We start from the raw sequence: 18,239 nt of genomic DNA on the forward strand, positions 1-18,239 counted from the left end.
TGTACGCCAAAAATTTTTTATTATATTCTAATTCGAAAAGGGGCCCTAATTGCCAAATGCTTGGGTAGGTTGCCTTTTTTTCCAGACTGGGGGTTTTGATGGTTAAAAGTATGCAAAATATCAAAGCAATTCCAATGGACTTTGAAAATATAAGGGGGTGGTACGCAAACTTTAACATTTGTGTTGGGCGCACAAGGTTGTCCGGCCCCCACCGGGGGCGGGGTAGAAAAGGCCCCCCCCCTTTCTTCGAATAGTCGGAAACTAAAGAAACGGTTTAAACCTTTATGAGTTATATCCGGAAACCATGCCCACCCTGACCCCGTTTCAAAGTTTCTTTAAAATTTAGTCACCCCTGGGGGCCTCTAAAGTGGTTTTTCCCAAACCCTTTCCCTTTATTTGTTCCGGGGGGGATGTTTTTGACCCCCATGACCCCGATTTAAACTTTTATGGAAATATCAAAACCCAAAAATTTGGGAAGTTTCATAAAAATTTGAGTCAAAACTGTGACCTTTAAAGGGGTTTCAAGCTTTCCTTTGATTCGACCCAGTGACCTTGTTTTTGGGCCCCCCTGACCCAGATTAAAACTTTAGTAAGTTCCCCCTTTGGTTTTGTGTATTTTTTGGACCCTTTTGTCCTTATGATATGGGAGATGATGTGGAAAACTGCAAAAAGGTTTTTCAAATTTTAATCAATTAATAATTTTCCCAGTATGGGCCAAATTTTTAAAGAAAATTTAACTGAAATTTTTAGTACCCAAAAGGGGGAAAAAATTCATTTAAAAATTGATGGCGAGTCCTTTTCCCTTTTTGTCATATGATGTGGTTTTAAGTTTTTAAGCAAATCCACTTGTACTAACAGGTGGGAGAAGGATGTGATGCGGGGGAAAATGGAAGCTCCCCTATAATTATAAAAAAATTCAAAAGAAATTTGTTTGCAAGTTTTTACTTGATTTTATATAGAAAACTCGGAGGTAACGGGGTCATTAAACAAGGTGTCTTGGGCCTTGCTCAAATCGATCTGTGTAAGTAGGATGTCTTGTACAGTTTTCAATCATATAATACCCGGAAAAAAAAAAAACATATATAATTTTTTTTCCATCAAATAATGTAAGGGAAACCCCCTAATGACTGACAAAAATTTTTCCCAAACCTCATTTTTTTTTCTTTAGAGAAAAAAAAATATCCCATTAATTTTTCTTTCAGTATAATCATGTGTTACTTTAGTGCAATTTCTGAAAAAAGTTTGTAGAAAGTAAGGGAAAAATTTTTAAAATTTTTTACATGTAAATTTCAAATTTTTTGTCTGCAAGTCTGCAATTCTAGTTTAAACCCCTGGGATTGTGAAAAAATTTTGAAGAAAAAAAAAAAACTGATAATCTACCCCTATTAAAATTTGGGATGGGGAAAAAAATAATTTCAACCTAAGTGGGTTTTGAATATGTATTGCCATTGGACATAATGATTGACTGTAAAAAATAATAGTGTTTATGGGGGATGGGTTTTTTCCTTTGGGGGAAAAGGGCAACAAGCCAAATTTTCCCAAATTTTGTTTTTATATTTCAATATTGTTCTCATAGTATTTTTTTTAAAAAATCCCGAAAAAACATAATTTTGAACAATTTCTTACTATAAAAACTTACAAAAATTAAGGGCACCAAAATTGTTACACAAAATACCCTACAGTTCTATTAAACATATTTTAAAAAAATTAAAAAACATTTCAGGCTAAAAAATTACATTTTTGAGTAGTGGGTTTTTACGGCTAAATCATATCCCTTTAGGAAGTGGGTAAACTAAAATGACATTGCTATGCCCAAAAATTAAGGTTTCCAAAAAAAAATTATGCAACCCGGTTGTGGCCCAAAAGCACCCTATGTCACAGAATATCCGCACAGCATTTAAAACACACCCCCTCTGTGATCTGGTTAGGGTCTGAAAATGATTAAATGGTTTATAGTTTCAAATATAGAATGAGACCGTGATATAAGAAAATTTGCCATTTAAAGAAACAAAATGTTAAAAAACTGTTAAAAAAGAATGAGCCAAAAGCATAAAAAATAAAATCATTAAAAGGGCGCTATATAAATCTGGTATAATAATAATTTAAAAAATAATTACTTGCATTTCGGACCCTTGGGAAATTTAAAAATTACAAACTTTAATGAGTTTAAAAAAAAAATCTGTATTTGATCCCAAAGTGAATTTTCCCCTGTTTTAAAATAAAAGCTAATAATTTTATTCAGGGATATAAATTAGCATGGGCCAGTAGCCCTGGCTCGTAGATTTTGGGATGGGCCCCTTAATTGTTGGAGGAAAAAAAGGCCCCTATATAAATTTTAAACATTTATTTTTGAAAATCTGGGTCCAAATAAAAAAAGCTTTTGTTTTTATCCCTAGTATTCAGTTAATGACTTATGCAATGACCCGGTATCTTATGAAAGCCTAATCCCAAAGAAAATTTAAAAATTTTAGAGGGAAAAATTTTTACTAGGGCAATGCCCCTGAATTCACACAAAACCAAAAAAAATAACAAAAGGGAGTAAACTTAATTTTTAAAATTTTTATACCAAACCCCTTAAAATCAGGGCTGTCACATATACAAACTTTTTTAAAGTGTATTTAAATATTTAAAATTTAAAATTTAATTTTCATCATCATATTGGAAGTTGTTTATGAGAAACCAGTTGCCTACATTAAACTTTAAATAAATTTAATGAAATTTTTTAAATTAAAAGGGGCACAATTCTGGGCCCAAAAAAAGTTAAAGGGGTTATACAACTTGCCCCGTGGGGTTATTTTTTTTGCCCCAAAAATAATTTATTTTAAAAGGCCCAGTGGGTTTTGAGAACAGGCCCCAAAAGGGTTTCCAAAAAACTTTAAAATTTAAAAAAGGGCCCAAATTTGACAAAAAAAAAGTTAGAGAGTTATGGACCTTTTTGTTTGGGTCAACTAATGTGAAAAAGGGCTGTGTAGCTGCCCTTTTTAAAACATTTTATAAAATAGTGCTTGGAAACCCGCTGGGCATGTAAAACTCTGTGGCACATTATTAAACGGATTGATTTAAATTTTTTTTTTGTAGAAAAAATTTGTAAAATCTTAAATTTTGTTATCCAAATATATAAGGGGGAATTAATTTTTTAGTTCTATGGGGGTTTTTTCAAAGTTACTGTTTCGTTAAATCAAAACAATTAAAGGAAATTAAAAGGGAGCCAAAAATTTTTTTCAAGTATGACTTTTTAAGCTTTTGATGTTGGGGAAAGGGCCCCCGGTCTTTTTTCGACAAAAGCAGGCCCTTGTTTTTTTAAAAACCCCAAAAAGGAAACTGCTTGGGGTTTTAATTTCCGTGAAAGAACCCCTATACCCTAGCGTGGTTTAAAAGACAGCAAAAAGGGCAAAGTACCCCATAAGTTGCGAAAAATCAAAATATTTTTAAGCAAAAAAAAGGTGTATTTATAGCCAAAAAGTACTGTGTGCTATCTGGTATGACATATTATTTGATAAATTCTGAGAAGTAAAAAATGAAAAGAAAAGCATGTTTTAAGTTTAAAATGCCCAAAAAGGGCTTAGGAAAGACAAAAATAATTACTTTTTTTCACAATTTTAAAAAATTGTCCCTTTCAGACCTCTAAAAAACCGTGTTGATCCAGGGTTTTTTTCCTGAAAAAAAAAAGTAAACATGTTCCAAAATTATTGGTTTATAAAAAAATAGTTAGCCCCAAAAACTGTCAAGGAGACAGCGCGATCGATATTTTGGGGCTGGATAGTTAAATGGGGAAATTTGGGAAAATAGAGCTTCACTGGAGTGTTTAAAGACTCCTATTTTGGATGAAGATATTGCACAAAAAGCCCGAGGGCTATGTAAAAAAAATCAAATTAAAGTAATAAGAGAGGTAAAAAACCCAAAGCAAACAAAACACTATTAAGTTTTCTAAGCAGAAAGGGGCATTTTCCTTAAATATTTTTGCCCGAGTTATGCCCCCTTTGGTTGGGCCCCTCCTGGTTTTTGGGGGATGATGCTGAAAACCCCAAATATTTTAATTTTTAAAATCAAATTCCCTTCAGTAAAAAACCGGGACGGTGAAAGTGCATCAAAACTTTAACCCCAAAAATTTAAGTAAAAAGGGGGGAAAATTTAAAGAAAAAAATTTGGGGCCCGGTTAAGCATCTTGCATAAATTTGGGGTGGGGGGATGGGGTTTTGAACAAAAATGTTTTAAGTTTGAAAAAAAAAATTTTCCCTTCAGTAATAACAGAGACAGAGTGAAAATGCATCAAACTTTAAACCCCCCCTTCCCAAGTAAAAAGGGGAAAAAAAATTTAGAAAAAAATGGTCCCAGAAAATTTTTGCACCCTTTTTGTATATGATAAAGGGAAAGTGTTGAACAATTGTTTAAGTTTGAATCAAACCTTTTAAATTATAACAGGTAGAGTGAGGGGGGCTAAACCTTTTTAAATGGGAAAATTTCCCTAAAAAAAGGGGGAAAAATTCATCGAAAAATTGTGCCGGAGTTAGCATCTTGTGTCATAGTGTGGGGGGATGATTCGAACAAAATATTTTAAGTTTGGGAAACAAATCCCTTCCGGAAAAACAGAGGTAGAGTTTAAAAAACAAAAAAAAAAAAAAAAAAAAAAACCAAAAAAAAAAAAATCCCCAAAAAAAAACGGGGAAAAGGGGTTTAAGCCCCTTTGTGTTATATGATGTGGGTGTGATGTTAAACCAAATTTTTAAGTTTGAATCAAAACCATTCAGTAAAAACGAGTTAAATTGGAAAGGCTTTAAAAACTATAACCTGAAAATCCCAAGTGAAAAAGGGGGGTAATTCTGAAATATTTGGTTTCAAAAGTTAAGGCCCTTTGTCAGATGATGTGGATGAGGGTGAGGAATTAAATATTTCAAATTTGAATCAAAACCTCAAGTAATTACAGAGATAATTTAAAAAAGGGAAAAGTGTAAAAAAACTTTTAAAAAGGTGGGGACGCGGAAAAGGCCGGGCGCCGGGGTTGAGTAGGATAGCCTCCTTTACTTCGTATAGTCCGGTTAAAAAAGTTAAAATCAGTAATGGTTGTTTAACTGGTTTTTTTAGGGAAAAAACAATAAAATTGCTTTTTAACCTGAAGAATTATTAAATTATTTTAAAAGTGAATAAATTTTTTTACTATCCCTCAAAAATAAGAAGGAATATACAATTTGCTACTATAATTCAGTCAAAAAAACTATATCTTTAGAATGAAGGAATTTAAAGATTAAATTTCCTTTTTTAAATTTTTTTTAAAACCCTTTTAAATTTCATTTTCCGGTTCTATATTATGAATTCAAGAGGCCCGGGAAAAACTCCTTTTTTTTTGTAAATACCACCAAAAAAATATCTGGGCTAAATTTGGAAAAGGGAAAAAAAAAAAAAGTTTGCTTTACGTCATGCTGCCAAACTGCAGTTGACCCAGATTCCAGGATTCCAAATCAATGTTTAACATTGTCCCGTTGTTTTCAAAAAAAAATGTCATGTTTAGAATTTTATTTATAATTCAATATTTGAAAACAGAAGGTTGGTTTAAAGTGACAAAATACCCTTTTAAAGGAAAAGATTTGCTTATTTAAATTTTGGGAGCCATTTTTTTTTTTAAATTTGAACATTAAAAAAATCAATTTCTTGCTATTTCATTTTTATAAAAATTATCTCAAAAATAAAATTTTAATTTTTCAAGGGTTTTAAAAATCTGCCCACCTTTATGATTTTTGAAAGTCGACTTTTCAAAATCCGTTTGGGGTAAAAACCCTGTTTTGCAGCACTTTTTCCCCAAAAATTTGCCCTTTAGCCCCCCGTTTTTTTCCCGGTCTGGTTTTCTGCACTGAGCAGATGTTGTCTGTAATATCTTTGGCATTCTGCAAAATAAAATTTAGTTTTTTAAAACTTATAAAAACTGTGATAAAAACTTGTTGATAAGAATGTTTCGTTTGTAATTACATTGAAGGGCAAAAATAAAAATTTACAACAAAGTAAATCAAAAATTTTAAAACCAGATAGGCATCGGGTTACCTGAGGTTATATTCCGGCTAGGCGGCATTCAGTTTAAAATTTTTTGGGGGGCCCAAATTTTTTTTTCCCTTTCCTTTTAATTTTCCACTCCAATGTTAAAACAGAAGGGCATATTAGTTGGGAAAAACTGTCCAAAATACCCCTTTTATTTAGGATTTGTCCCGGCCCCCCCAAAAATTTTTGGGGGGGTCCCGACCCCCTTCCCAAAATTTAAAAAAAAAAAAAAGGGAAAAAAGAGAAGAAGAAAAAATGTTTTTCGGAAAAAAACAACCTTAGGAAATGGGATTTAAAGTGTAAGTGACACTGCTACTTTCGACCCTGACGAATTCATATTTATGTTAATTATCTCAAAAAAAAACTAAGAATTTTACCTTTTAAAAAAACTAATTTTATTATTTTCCCACAATAAAATGTTAAACCTTTAAAAAAATGTGAAAATAAAGAGTATATTGTATATAAAATTGCAGCGAAAAATGTAATGCTCCTAAAATGCCCAGAATGCAGGAAATGAAGCACTGAATTTCAAAATTTTCCAGGGAATGGAGGTGAGGGGGAGGGGGCATGCCCCCGGACCCCCTAGCTTACCAAACACGCAAAGAACACACCATCAAAATATTTAGTGTATAAAAACACGTGTTTGTCATAGCTGGAGCGATCGATCGTAATAATTAGCAAGCCCTTCCTGGTCTTGGTTAGGGGGCCGGTCAGACCCCTATTGGCTGGATCGCGCATGTGTCCGTATCGAATATAGATCATTGATGCCTATTTAATTTATTTTATTTATAACTTGAAAAATCAAGTCTCGGCACATTCAGTTTCTTTTATTATATAGATGATAAAAATGACAGATACGAAGTAAATAGGGTACGAGTCGACCCCAAAATTTGGGCAAATAACCATTGATGATGAATGTCTGCAATATCGATACTAATAAAATTATACCTAAATAACCGAATATTTCTACAATAATTATTACCAGCATGTTCCTCCTATTGATCTGTCAACACAGGAAGCGAAGATAAACAGAATTTTTGTGCTCAATATTTCCTTTTTAACACTCGCTTCCGCTTCGTGTCGCACTGACCCAAAGCGCGTGCTGTACGATCGATGACGTAGTTCATCCACTGTTGTGCAACATGTACACGGATAATCAAGTTTTACTGCAGAACAATCTGTAGTATTTTCGGCAGAAAAGTTTCGTCGTGGTTGCTCAAACGGATGCCGCCATTTTATTTACGATATCGTAAGTATTTACGAGACCCCTGACCCTCTCGTAACTTTACGAGGATTTTATGTAGAAACTTACGATATCGTAGCTACGATAATTTTGATAAAACACCTGCCAGACTTACGAGACCCTTGCGAGAGACTTAGGAGAAAGATACGAGGAATATTCTCGTAAGTATCTTGATAAGACGGGCCCATGCTTCCCAATCAAGGTATGATCCAACGTGGTGAGGGGAAAGTAGTTCAAAGTCAGCGACCTTAACCACGCGTCAACGGAAGTCCCCTGTAGACATTTTAACGGAAGTTGATAGATTTTGTTTCTTAGAATTAATCTACAGGTCCCCTTATGATGTAAATATTCTGAAATAATTACAGGTACGCTTAGTTCGTTGGAAGTTCCAGCTATAAAGGAATGGACACATCTTGTCCTTGCAGAGAAAATGGAGGTGTCTATTCTAAGAATTTCTAACATTAACCTAGATTATGATGACGCTAATGTTTTTGTGAGTGCGACATTATTAGATAAAACTGCATATTCCGGTGAGTAGTTTATTAATAGACCGTTGCGTTGCAACATACACATATGTTAAAAGGGCACGCCTTAATGTTTCCGTCAAAATGTTTTCATCAGTTTGTAATTCTAATCAAAAGTGATTCTGCGAGTTCAAAACAGGCTTTATTTATTAAATAATACAAATGATCTGGAAAATTTGTTGGTCAAGGAATGGAAATGTGATGTCAATTAATAGAAATTCGGCAGTAATTAGCATTCTCGTAAAATATCAGCTAGAATAATATTGGTTTATCATTATTACATGTAATGTTATAGGTTGCTGTCTGTATTAAACGTTTTTTTACGTATTGGTGTTAATCTGGAGGCATGCCCCTTTAAAAAAGTTAAATTTGAATAAAAAAAGGAATACAAATGTTTGTCATTACTTTTAGGAATATTATGTTATTTGTTTACGTTGAGATGGCTATAAACCACATTAGGACTTCTTGCAAATTCATGAATTCTTGGATGATTTGCGATGTATTCTGAAAGCGGTGATATTATTTCAGCACAATTTACAAAGATAGAAGGAAAGAAAATGGAGACGCGTGATGACCAGATAATCTACAAAACATCAAGTTCTGTAAAATGTGCCAGCTACTGTGTGAACAATCCGAGCTTTATCTGTAACAGTTTTGATGTGTGTAGCGACGATACCACATGCCACCTCAGCAAGAGACATACAGACGATGGTGTCGTAATAAATACCGTCAAAACTTGCGATCATTACTCAAGTACTAATCAATTAAGACAAAGTATTAGTTGAGCAGGTCTATAGAAACACGTTTATTGATTGAAATGAATAAATGAATTGCTTATAAAGAAAATTTGATATTTTGTTTAGTGCCAGTTCAATCTTATACGTATATCCGTATTCACAATATCAAATACATGTATAACTAACAAACGTGTTTGTATCACTTTTCTCAACTGTGACATTGACCAGTTATTCTGCTTATATCATAGTACATACTAACAAATCTAGGTTTTGAATAAACTTAAACATTTATCTTTAAGATTTAGGAAAAATGTGTGTACATTCATACCGTATTTTTCATTACGACTTTTCCCATTAACGTTTTAATGAAAGTATGTTAATACAACTCATCTAATATAAATAACCTTCTTGAATAAATATTCATATATAATTTATCATGATGACAAAATGTCGTATTATTTAAAAATCAGAAGTTATAGCCACAATTAATGTAGAGTGTAAAGCTATGTTCATCTTATACAAAAATGCAGATTAAGGCTAAATGTAAAGTTTAGAAAAGGCTACAAGGTTTACAATCATGGTTCACCAAAAATACTTCCTTAGAAATGGTATATACCATGTAGTTTAAAAAAAGGTACAGTTATATCTGGTGATAATGCTTCATTTTTTTTCTCACACACAAGGAAATGTTAACGGAATTCTACCAGAAAAAAGTATAGCGGATGCTTATCAACTTCTGAGAACAAACGTGTATAACAGTAGCCTACAGCTGAACAGACTGGGAAATAAGGTATGTCACTTTATGAAAATAAAATATCATTTTTCAAAACTGCTGTTATTTGCCTTTAACAATATCTGTTTTTTTTCGTCTACTAAATGTATATGTTTATACCAATAAACGCTGTATTTAATATAGGTGTACAATTATTAATTTGTTATCGCAACACATCTTTTTTCATTAACTAAAGCGTTACTTGTAGAACTATTCTGAAATTTGGAATACCTTTAGACAGTTTTAATGCGAATGAATGCCATTAAAAATCTAACAAATTATATTTGAACAATCTTATTTTTTACTTTAAGTCACAAAAACAAATCATCTTATAGGATATTTAACAATTAAATTTGATTTGAGCAAAAATATAAATTATAAAATGTTAAGTTACACCATTGTTTTGTCAAATCTAGAAAGGAAATTAAATATCTGCTCTTTCGAGTGTTATGGTAAAATCTTCATATGCTCATATCTTCTCATAGTGTAGAGAACAGGGTCAAATTTCTTGTCGGAAAAAATATCTAGCATGTCACGTCCAAAACTCCAGTTCACTACAAAATGTGAGCAAATTACTTAAATATTTGAAATTTATTTTTGGACTTTTTCAACATGGGTTCATGCACTGAATAAAAAAGGCTATGTGGTTGCCTTATTCGATGTTGCTGTAAATTGCTATGTTACTGCCGTACTAACGTAAGAAGATATATTTATGTGTAAAATACTTGGTACAGGCTAATTTTTCAGTTGTTTAACAAATCTGGCAGGCGTTGTTTCAAGTTTAAGAGCCTATAACTTTAAATTCCGAATTAACGTAATAATAAAATTGTTGATCACATTGACGTAAGGTGGTACTTGATAATCAAAATTTAATTTATGTTATTCTATTCTACTTTTAAAGGTATACACGGCTGTTGACGTTACGTTGACGTTTGGTGAGTTTTCCGTTTTTATGTGAGTTTGTTTTCCTATCTAGTCATAAAGACCCCACACCAAACATTTGCAAAGACACACACCAACACGTTCATTACCTGAAGACTAAACAGTAATATTTTTGCAAAACTAGTGTTCAGCTTTAGTTGTCTAACATTTCAGTCTGCAATTACTACGGAAAATGTATATGCTGTAACAACAAATACTGATCAAAAATCTCATTTTTACAATTGTATGTTATTACTGATCCGTTTGTTAAACTGGACAAAGATGTTATAATTTCAATTTCGCAAACACTTTATATACCACCAGGTTGGGTGACGCCCAATAAGAACTTACCCGCGCAATTATCCGACGCCTACAGCTATGAAGTCGAGGTGTCGATACCTGCTGACGAACATGTTTACACGATAAAGGTTTGTTTAGAATCAAATGGAAAGTTAGCAAAAAACGAAAATATATCAAATTGTCATTATAGACATATAAAAAATCTTGGTTAGATTTTTTAAAATGTAATTGTAGCCTACCCATCTGAGTGTTCCTCATCGAGAAGTAGTGTAACCATTTTCCAGTTCTAATCTAACAGACGTTTTACATAATATCATCACCGATTACAACATTTCATCTCTTCTGCTGTCCCGTTTATTTCTTATCTTTATGAAATGCCAGTTATTTTTTAGCAATATATTGTTCTGCTGCAGGTCTCGTATGACGATGGATTTCAGATGATTCGCTACGAGCCGCATTACAACCGTGTTGTGTACCCATACTACACTACCAATCCTCTATCAATAGTAGAAGACTATAATACAGGTATACTTATTTATTTGAAATCGTGTTATATACACTTACCACATAATCAATCCTCTGTCAATAGTAGAGGACTGAATATATGTAAAACTATTGATTCGTTATAGTCCACATTGAAATCGTATAATGTACCCTAACTACACAACCACTCTGCTACCCTGTATTACACTTTTATTCTAGAAATAACATTCTTTTTTTTTATTTCTTAGACGAACTAATTATGCGTTTTTACAAAATAGTCTGTTATAAGGTCTAAATTCTTTTTAATTTCCGTAGAAACGAATTATTATTCTCATTAATATTATAAAATACAAATTTACTTCATTAAAAAACAAAAAATGATTTTAGTTTTTAGAAATACATTTCACTTTTCAATAGATACATGATATTTGTTAGGAATTTAACGTTAGGACTTCGTACAATCGACGATCAATAGCTGAAGACAGTTATCGATTTTGGTACAACGTGTGATGAATGCATATCGTAGGGGATTTTAAGACAAGGGCATTTATCATGTACGCTTTGCATTAGCTAACTAATGTTACCATACCATTGTCAGAATGTATATAGCTGATATATTGCTAACGTAACAAGTAAGCACAGATAGTGCTTGACTCCTTTTTCATAATTATAGTTGAAAATTGCTGTAAATAATAGGATTTGGGTCATTTATGGACGATTTGGGTTAATTACAGTGTTAGCTAGATCCCAGCATCACACATTATAGTATATACAATAGCTAATGGGAACCGCAAAAAGTAATCGTTATAAAATACTATTTACTCTTTTGGACCAATCAAAAACAAGTTCTATAAATAGCACCGATCAAAGCTCGTTTCTGCTAAGGTATAAAAAGGTTGATGGATGACAGAGAATTCATTCTGTATCCAGCGATTGATGTAGACACATCGAGGAATCAACTAATAATTTATCCCTTAGTTATTGCAACTACACTGTCAGGGCGGATGAATTATTAAAAAGAAGTGGAAGTTCATAGATTCAAGAAGAGTTGCAGAATTTCAATAAGGTTTCGAGCTATAGGGCCAGCGCATAGGCGTTTTACTTTAAGGGTAAGTGAATGCTATAGACGATAGCAAATAGGCTGAGCACTGGAAAGCTGAGGCAGAGACGTAAGTTTTGGTGATCTACTGAGACAGTAGGAGATTTCCAGCTTATAGACGAGGTTCAGCGATATAGGCAAAGATCAGCCAAGACATCGGAGTTATATCTATATGATAGTTAAATGTAACATGTGATAACATATAGACGCTGAGCCTCCAGGAGTCAGAGCAAACACATAGAGCTGCAGCTTCAATACAGAAGACTCGTATGTCCTAGATTCAAAGACATTGTCTGACGGGAGCTTCAACAAAAAAACCAGTCAAGTATAGTATCTCCAGCCTATAGGAGTTTTGAGCTGATTTACATTAGTCGAAGGCCGTTATTTTTAAACATTGATTTGCCTGATCCCTGAAATTATTCCCAAACTGTCCCCAGCTATACCTCGTTTGTCAGCTAGTTTAAGACATAGTGTACCAAAAGGCGCTGTGACTGAAGGTAGCCTGGGCTACATATATTTTAAATCCAGAGTTAGTTACAACTTAAGATTTCAAGATGAACTACGATAAATGGGTAGCAATGGGTGAACCAATGGGCTTTTCGGGTACAGAGCTGAGTGATGATATGGATAGAAAAGAAAAGGAGTATACTGAACGCGAAGAGCGTATGTTGAGACGAGATGAGGAAAGACGGCGTTATGATGATGAACAACGTAGGTTTGAGGCTCAAGAAGCCGAGAAGAAACGATTGTACGAGCTTGAACAGACCGAGAAGTAACGATTGTATGAGCTTGAACAGGCTGAAAAGAAACGATTATTTGAGATTGAACGCTTGAATGAAGAACAAGCTATGAAAGAGTAGGAGTGGGAAATATTAAAAATAAAGACTGAAACCGGAGCTTTGGGGAATGATAAAGGTGCTGAGCACAGTAAGTAACAGTAAGACACTTCGCCCGAGACTCCCGAAGTTCGAGGAAAGTAAAGATGATATGGATGCTTACCTCAAGCGATTTGAACGGTTTGCAAAAAGCCAGGAGTGAAAATAAGAGACAAAGGCTGTGAGCCTCAGTTCATTACTCACAGGAAAAGGCCTGGACGTATATACAAGCATGCCTGCAGATCAAGCCAATGACTATCCTGCATTGAAGAAAGCAGTTCTGAAGTGTTATCAGTTAATATAGGAAGGTTTTAGATTGGAGTTCAAGGAATGCAAACCAGAGAGAGGCGAAACTGTTTTTCAGTTCATGGCAAGGCTGGACAGGTGTTTCAGTCGATGGACAGAGATGGCAGAAGTTGACAATACGTTTGAAACACTGAAAGACCTTATGATCAGAGAACAGTCCATCCAAACTTGTTCCACAGACCTTGCTTTGTTCTTGAAGGAAAGAGTTTCAAATCCGAGAGCTGAGATTACACAGTTGGCAGAACAATATATTGAAGCTCATGGTGGCTCTATCACGTCTAACCTGATGAATAGAACAAATTTTGTCAAGCAGCAAACAGCAACAAGCTTCGACCGAGGTTCAGCCAGTGTCTCAGCCTACACAAAGAGAAAGACTAGCTTTTAAAAAACCTACATGTTTCATATGTAATAAAGAAGGTCATATAGCACGAGAATGCAGAGACCTATCCAAGAGAAAAATAAGCGGTGCTACTTTGGCTAGAAGAGGAATATTTAACGATAGAGAGGGGGAAAGAAATGGAACGCAAGACTCTACACCTAAAGACTGGAAAAAGGAAGGCCAAACGCAGAAAGACAGACAGTCTGATGACATGAAAGTTTCAAGTAGCAGTATCATTAGATGATGCGGTTAAAAGACAACATAGAATATGGACGGCTTATGTTAGCAGATGGAAAATCAATTTCTGTTATAGCAAGTACTTACACCTGAAGAAAGGATATATAGATGATAAAGAAGTTCAGGTTTTGAGAGATACAGAGTGTGAGTTGGCAGCTGTTAGGAAAGATCTCGTATCAGAGAATCAAATGTAAGATAAGAGGTATCTTATGGTTGCGATTGATGGACGTTCAAGGACAGCTCCTGCAGCAAAGATACAGGTTGATACACCAAATTTTACAGGTGAAATTGAGGCAGTGGTTTTACCTAACATGATATGCGAATTAATAATCGGAAATATAAAAGGAGTTTTAGATAGGCCATTCATAAACTGAAAAACCCGAGATGAAAAACAGTCTTCATCCGGCGAAGATGTTACTACAACTGGGATGACGAAAACCAAGCATGCAATAAATATAGAAACTACGAAACCAGCTGAGGTTTGCAAAGCCAAAGAGCAAACATTTAATGTTGAACAAATAAAAAATGCTCAGAAAGATGATGAGACGTTAAAGAAACTTTGGACTTATGCTTCAGATAGAGCAAAACTGAGAACGAAAAGCGGTTTCAAGTTTCAGTATGAAGTAAAGAAAAATGTATTATATAGAACCTTCAAGGAGAAGAAGGGCAGAGTAATTAAACAGATTATAGTACCAACACAGTTCAGGAAAGTGTTATGACACTAGCTCGTAAGTCAAAAGTTAGGGGACACTTGTCAGCTAAAGAGGCAGTTAGTGAAATACAAACAAGTTTTCACTGGCCTGGTATATCAAATGAAGTAACAAGGTTTTTCCGGCCATGTGATGTATGCCAGAAAGTTAAGACTGACTTGGCATCAAAAAGCAGTAACGGTAGAGATGGTTTGCAAGAATATAGACATCCATGTAGAACAGAAAGAAACTGGAGACAATCTGATGTCAGATCAGAGTCACACAATTTCAGTGATAGAGGATGGAACCGAAATCATGAGAGGTCATCTATTAAATACGTGAACAGAGGACCACGTTGTCATAACAGAAAGCGCATAGATATAGATATTAACAAACAAGATGACAGGAGTTATAAAGACCGTGGCTCAAATAGATCTGAGCATAAGAAGTCATTGAGACAAAATGACACGAGAGATGATCTCGGTAAAGTAGGTCCTAAAGGAGTTATCATGTAAAAGGAGGTTTCGGTGATGAAAATTATTATGTCAACAGAAAAGATGACAAGTACTCTTTCGGTGAGAGAAACAAATGAGGAACATTCATGATGATAGATAGGAGATAAACATTGCATAATATTTCTGAAATATCGAACTTTTTGTTTAACTATTATGATGTTTGATCTTTGATGATAATTTCAGGAGGATGACTCGTGTATTATTGATGACAGTGGTACATGATTTGTAAAATGCTATTGGACCCATTTTATTGTTCAAGATGCTAAAGGCATAGGTAATTCTCTGGGTCATATAACTCGTATCCTGACAACCATATCAGTTTGGAGTTGTAAAAGGCAGACACATATAGCTACCGTACACGTATACATTCCTCACTGCTAGTCTACGACCATAACACATATATCCACATTAAATGAAACAGTCCATGTAATGTATTTTAATGCAGTACTTGTTACCTTTTAATCACGGCGAACTGTGATACTGGTATATATATTTGCAGTAATTTAGGACAGCTTTGTTAACCATTAGAATGCTGGACACGATTGATTCTGCGTTTGCGACCATCGTAGATCATGATCAGCCTGCACATCCGTGCAGTCTGATCATGATCTGCACTGTTCGCCATTCAGACAGTTTCTTTTTGGTAAACATCCCTTTTAACAGTTAATGGTACTTTCCAAATTGAAAGATGGAAAAGTTCATTAAAGAAATTTAGGGGGGTAAGGGTTAAAGATATCGATTGCAATGAACTAAAGAAGCCTACGAATATTTTGATTTATTTCTAGGTATTAAATACGTTACGGATAAAGTGTATCGTAATTGTACAGTAACACAGATTGGGCAGCATGATTTTGGGGCAATTATGTCTCCAGATAAATCCACCAACTCAACCTATAAACTGTTCATTAAAGACCCGTTACAACTGTTTTACATTGACGATACTTACTTTTTTGTTGGACAGGTAAGTAAATATAACACTATAACAATCTGTAACATACATTGTTTTAGTCTGAAAACAACCTTTGTAGGAACGAGATACTAAAAGCATGATTATTCTAAACACAGCCTTTGTAAGAATCAGCTACTAACAGCATATTTTCGTGCATTACGTTCTGGAAAATAGCTGAAGTTTGTTTTATCTCTATGTGAATCTAGTAGGAGTGTTTTATTAGACTTTATATAAGAAGTATTTGTAAATGTAACAACACACAGCAAGCTAGAATTATGAGGTTGTCAGCGGTTGTGTCTTTTCATATAGTTTGGACATTTTATTTTGTGTCGTCAGTACACATTGTTATCTAAATTTAGAAAAATAACTAAGTTAATAAAGACACATTTACAGTTTATGTAAGCTCTAATAATTATTTTTTAAATATTTTATATACAAATATTATCCAACAAGCTTAATATGCTCTTTGATTTTGCAGCAAACCGTACGCGGAATGACTTGCAATGTGTTCGAATCATTACGGAAAGATTTCATCTATAATAACAAAGTTGTAAATGCGATATTCAGATACTCTTTTCTCTCCGTAAGTACTATTAGTATGAAATGATTGCCTTTAGTGACTCAGTTAATTAAAATGGCATGACTTTACTATGTTGAAGGAACAAATGTTACTGATGTTAATATTTCTAGGAGTGGGAAGGTGACAATAATATCGTTCAGTCTGGTAATTGATTCAGCCTGTTTTGTGTGTAAGAAAAAATACACCATATAAATATGTTGATTCACATGAGTTAGTAAAATGACATATACCACTCATAATTCATTAGCATGCGTGACTTAATAAATAAAAAACAGTGTTTCCTAAAATTATATTTCACCTTGTTTTCGAAAAAAAAATGTTATTACATTTGCGAAAGTCGTTGTGTGGCCGGGCAGCGTAAACCTTTGGTTTCAGCAGCGTAGTAACTTGAGTTAGGAGTGACCAATTACAATGAAACTTTGGTAGTTTGCAGAGAGATAGAGCTTTTGACTGCATATAAGGTCATTAGGAATAAGGTCAAGATCACTGTTGCTAAAAATAGAAAAAGTGTCCGCTCAATAATTTTGAATTGATGTATTGAAATTAAACTTGGCCTATAGGTGGTTTGTAGAAAAACCAAGATTTTGATTGTTTATGGGGTCAGTGGAGTCAAGTTCAAGCATAACTTGATTAATCTACATACTTATAAAGTTCCACTGTGGCTCAGTGTGTAGAACGTTGTGCCAAAACACCTTTTCTGCTGTGGAACGGATGTGTTGCGGTTCAAATCCCAGTCACGGTCTAATGTTTTGTAATAAAAAGGTTATTTAATGCCATTTTGTAAGGGTCAGGTCAGAGTTACTAAAAATAGATTCTTTTTCACTGTGATCATCAATCAAAAGGTGGTTTCCAGTTTAACTTTAGCTAGGATTGACTTACTTTCACCAAACTTGATGTATAACAAGCTTTTACGAAGAACTGGATTTGGATGGTATTTGGTGTCACTGTCACTAAAAGTTGAAAAATGGTTGATGCTAAATATCTTTAGTTTGGGTACACATTCTGTCACCAAATCGTGGAGCAGTGGGCTAAAGCGGTGGTCTAGTATACCTTTTATTATGTTGAATGAACAGGACGCGGTTCAAATCCTGGTCTGGACCTTACTCTGCCATAGGGTCAAGGTCAAACTAATAACTTGAGTCAGGAATTACATATGGCAATGACACACTTATGCTTGTGGTATCTGTACTTCTGAATGGCATGGTTGGATGCAGTCAGATGTATATAACAGAGCATAATATTTTTTAACATGCTTGATGCAAAGTTTAAAAGTTTAAAAACGCGGTTTTCGTGAAATTATCATGTTTCTTGATTTGTTTTTAATTCAATATCTTGTTTACTGAAGCGTTCTGCTCTGTCACAATAAACTTAACTATGTTATTTTTTAAACTGCTAGGATGACTGGATGGAAATTAGCGAGGGATATTTGGGAGGAGCCGTTGGTCAGCCTGTAAGACTGGAAATCACAGTACTTCAGGTACAATTCAAACATATTAGGGTTACATTTACATCTTCTTCTGAACTTAATAAGTATAAATCATTCACCATTCCATTAAATAAGGACAGCTTCGACTTTTGAGCATGCGCTGAATCATTTCAGTTA

General features: G+C 34.1%; 1 protein-coding gene across 2 annotated transcripts in view; it reads left to right on the forward strand.

The window, feature by feature from the left end:
- LOC123525262 (uncharacterized) overlaps positions 1-18,239 on the forward strand; it is a 58,443-nt gene that overhangs the window by 29,786 nt on the left and 10,418 nt on the right. For both annotated transcript variants that reach the window (XM_045304161.2, XM_045304162.2), the window contains exons 13-21: positions 7,636-7,800; positions 8,323-8,547; positions 9,215-9,321; positions 10,205-10,238; positions 10,549-10,652; positions 10,938-11,049; positions 15,893-16,068; positions 16,535-16,639; positions 18,033-18,113. In XM_045304161.2, the coding sequence (XP_045160096.2) occupies positions 7,636-7,800; positions 8,323-8,547; positions 9,215-9,321; positions 10,205-10,238; positions 10,549-10,652; positions 10,938-11,049; positions 15,893-16,068; positions 16,535-16,639; positions 18,033-18,113 (1,109 nt within the window). The remainder of the gene's footprint in view (positions 1-7,635; positions 7,801-8,322; positions 8,548-9,214; positions 9,322-10,204; positions 10,239-10,548; positions 10,653-10,937; positions 11,050-15,892; positions 16,069-16,534; positions 16,640-18,032; positions 18,114-18,239) is intronic.

This window comes from Mercenaria mercenaria, chromosome 3, assembly GCF_021730395.1.
Source record: "Mercenaria mercenaria strain notata chromosome 3, MADL_Memer_1, whole genome shotgun sequence".
Taxonomy (NCBI): Eukaryota; Metazoa; Mollusca; class Bivalvia; order Venerida; family Veneridae; genus Mercenaria; species Mercenaria mercenaria.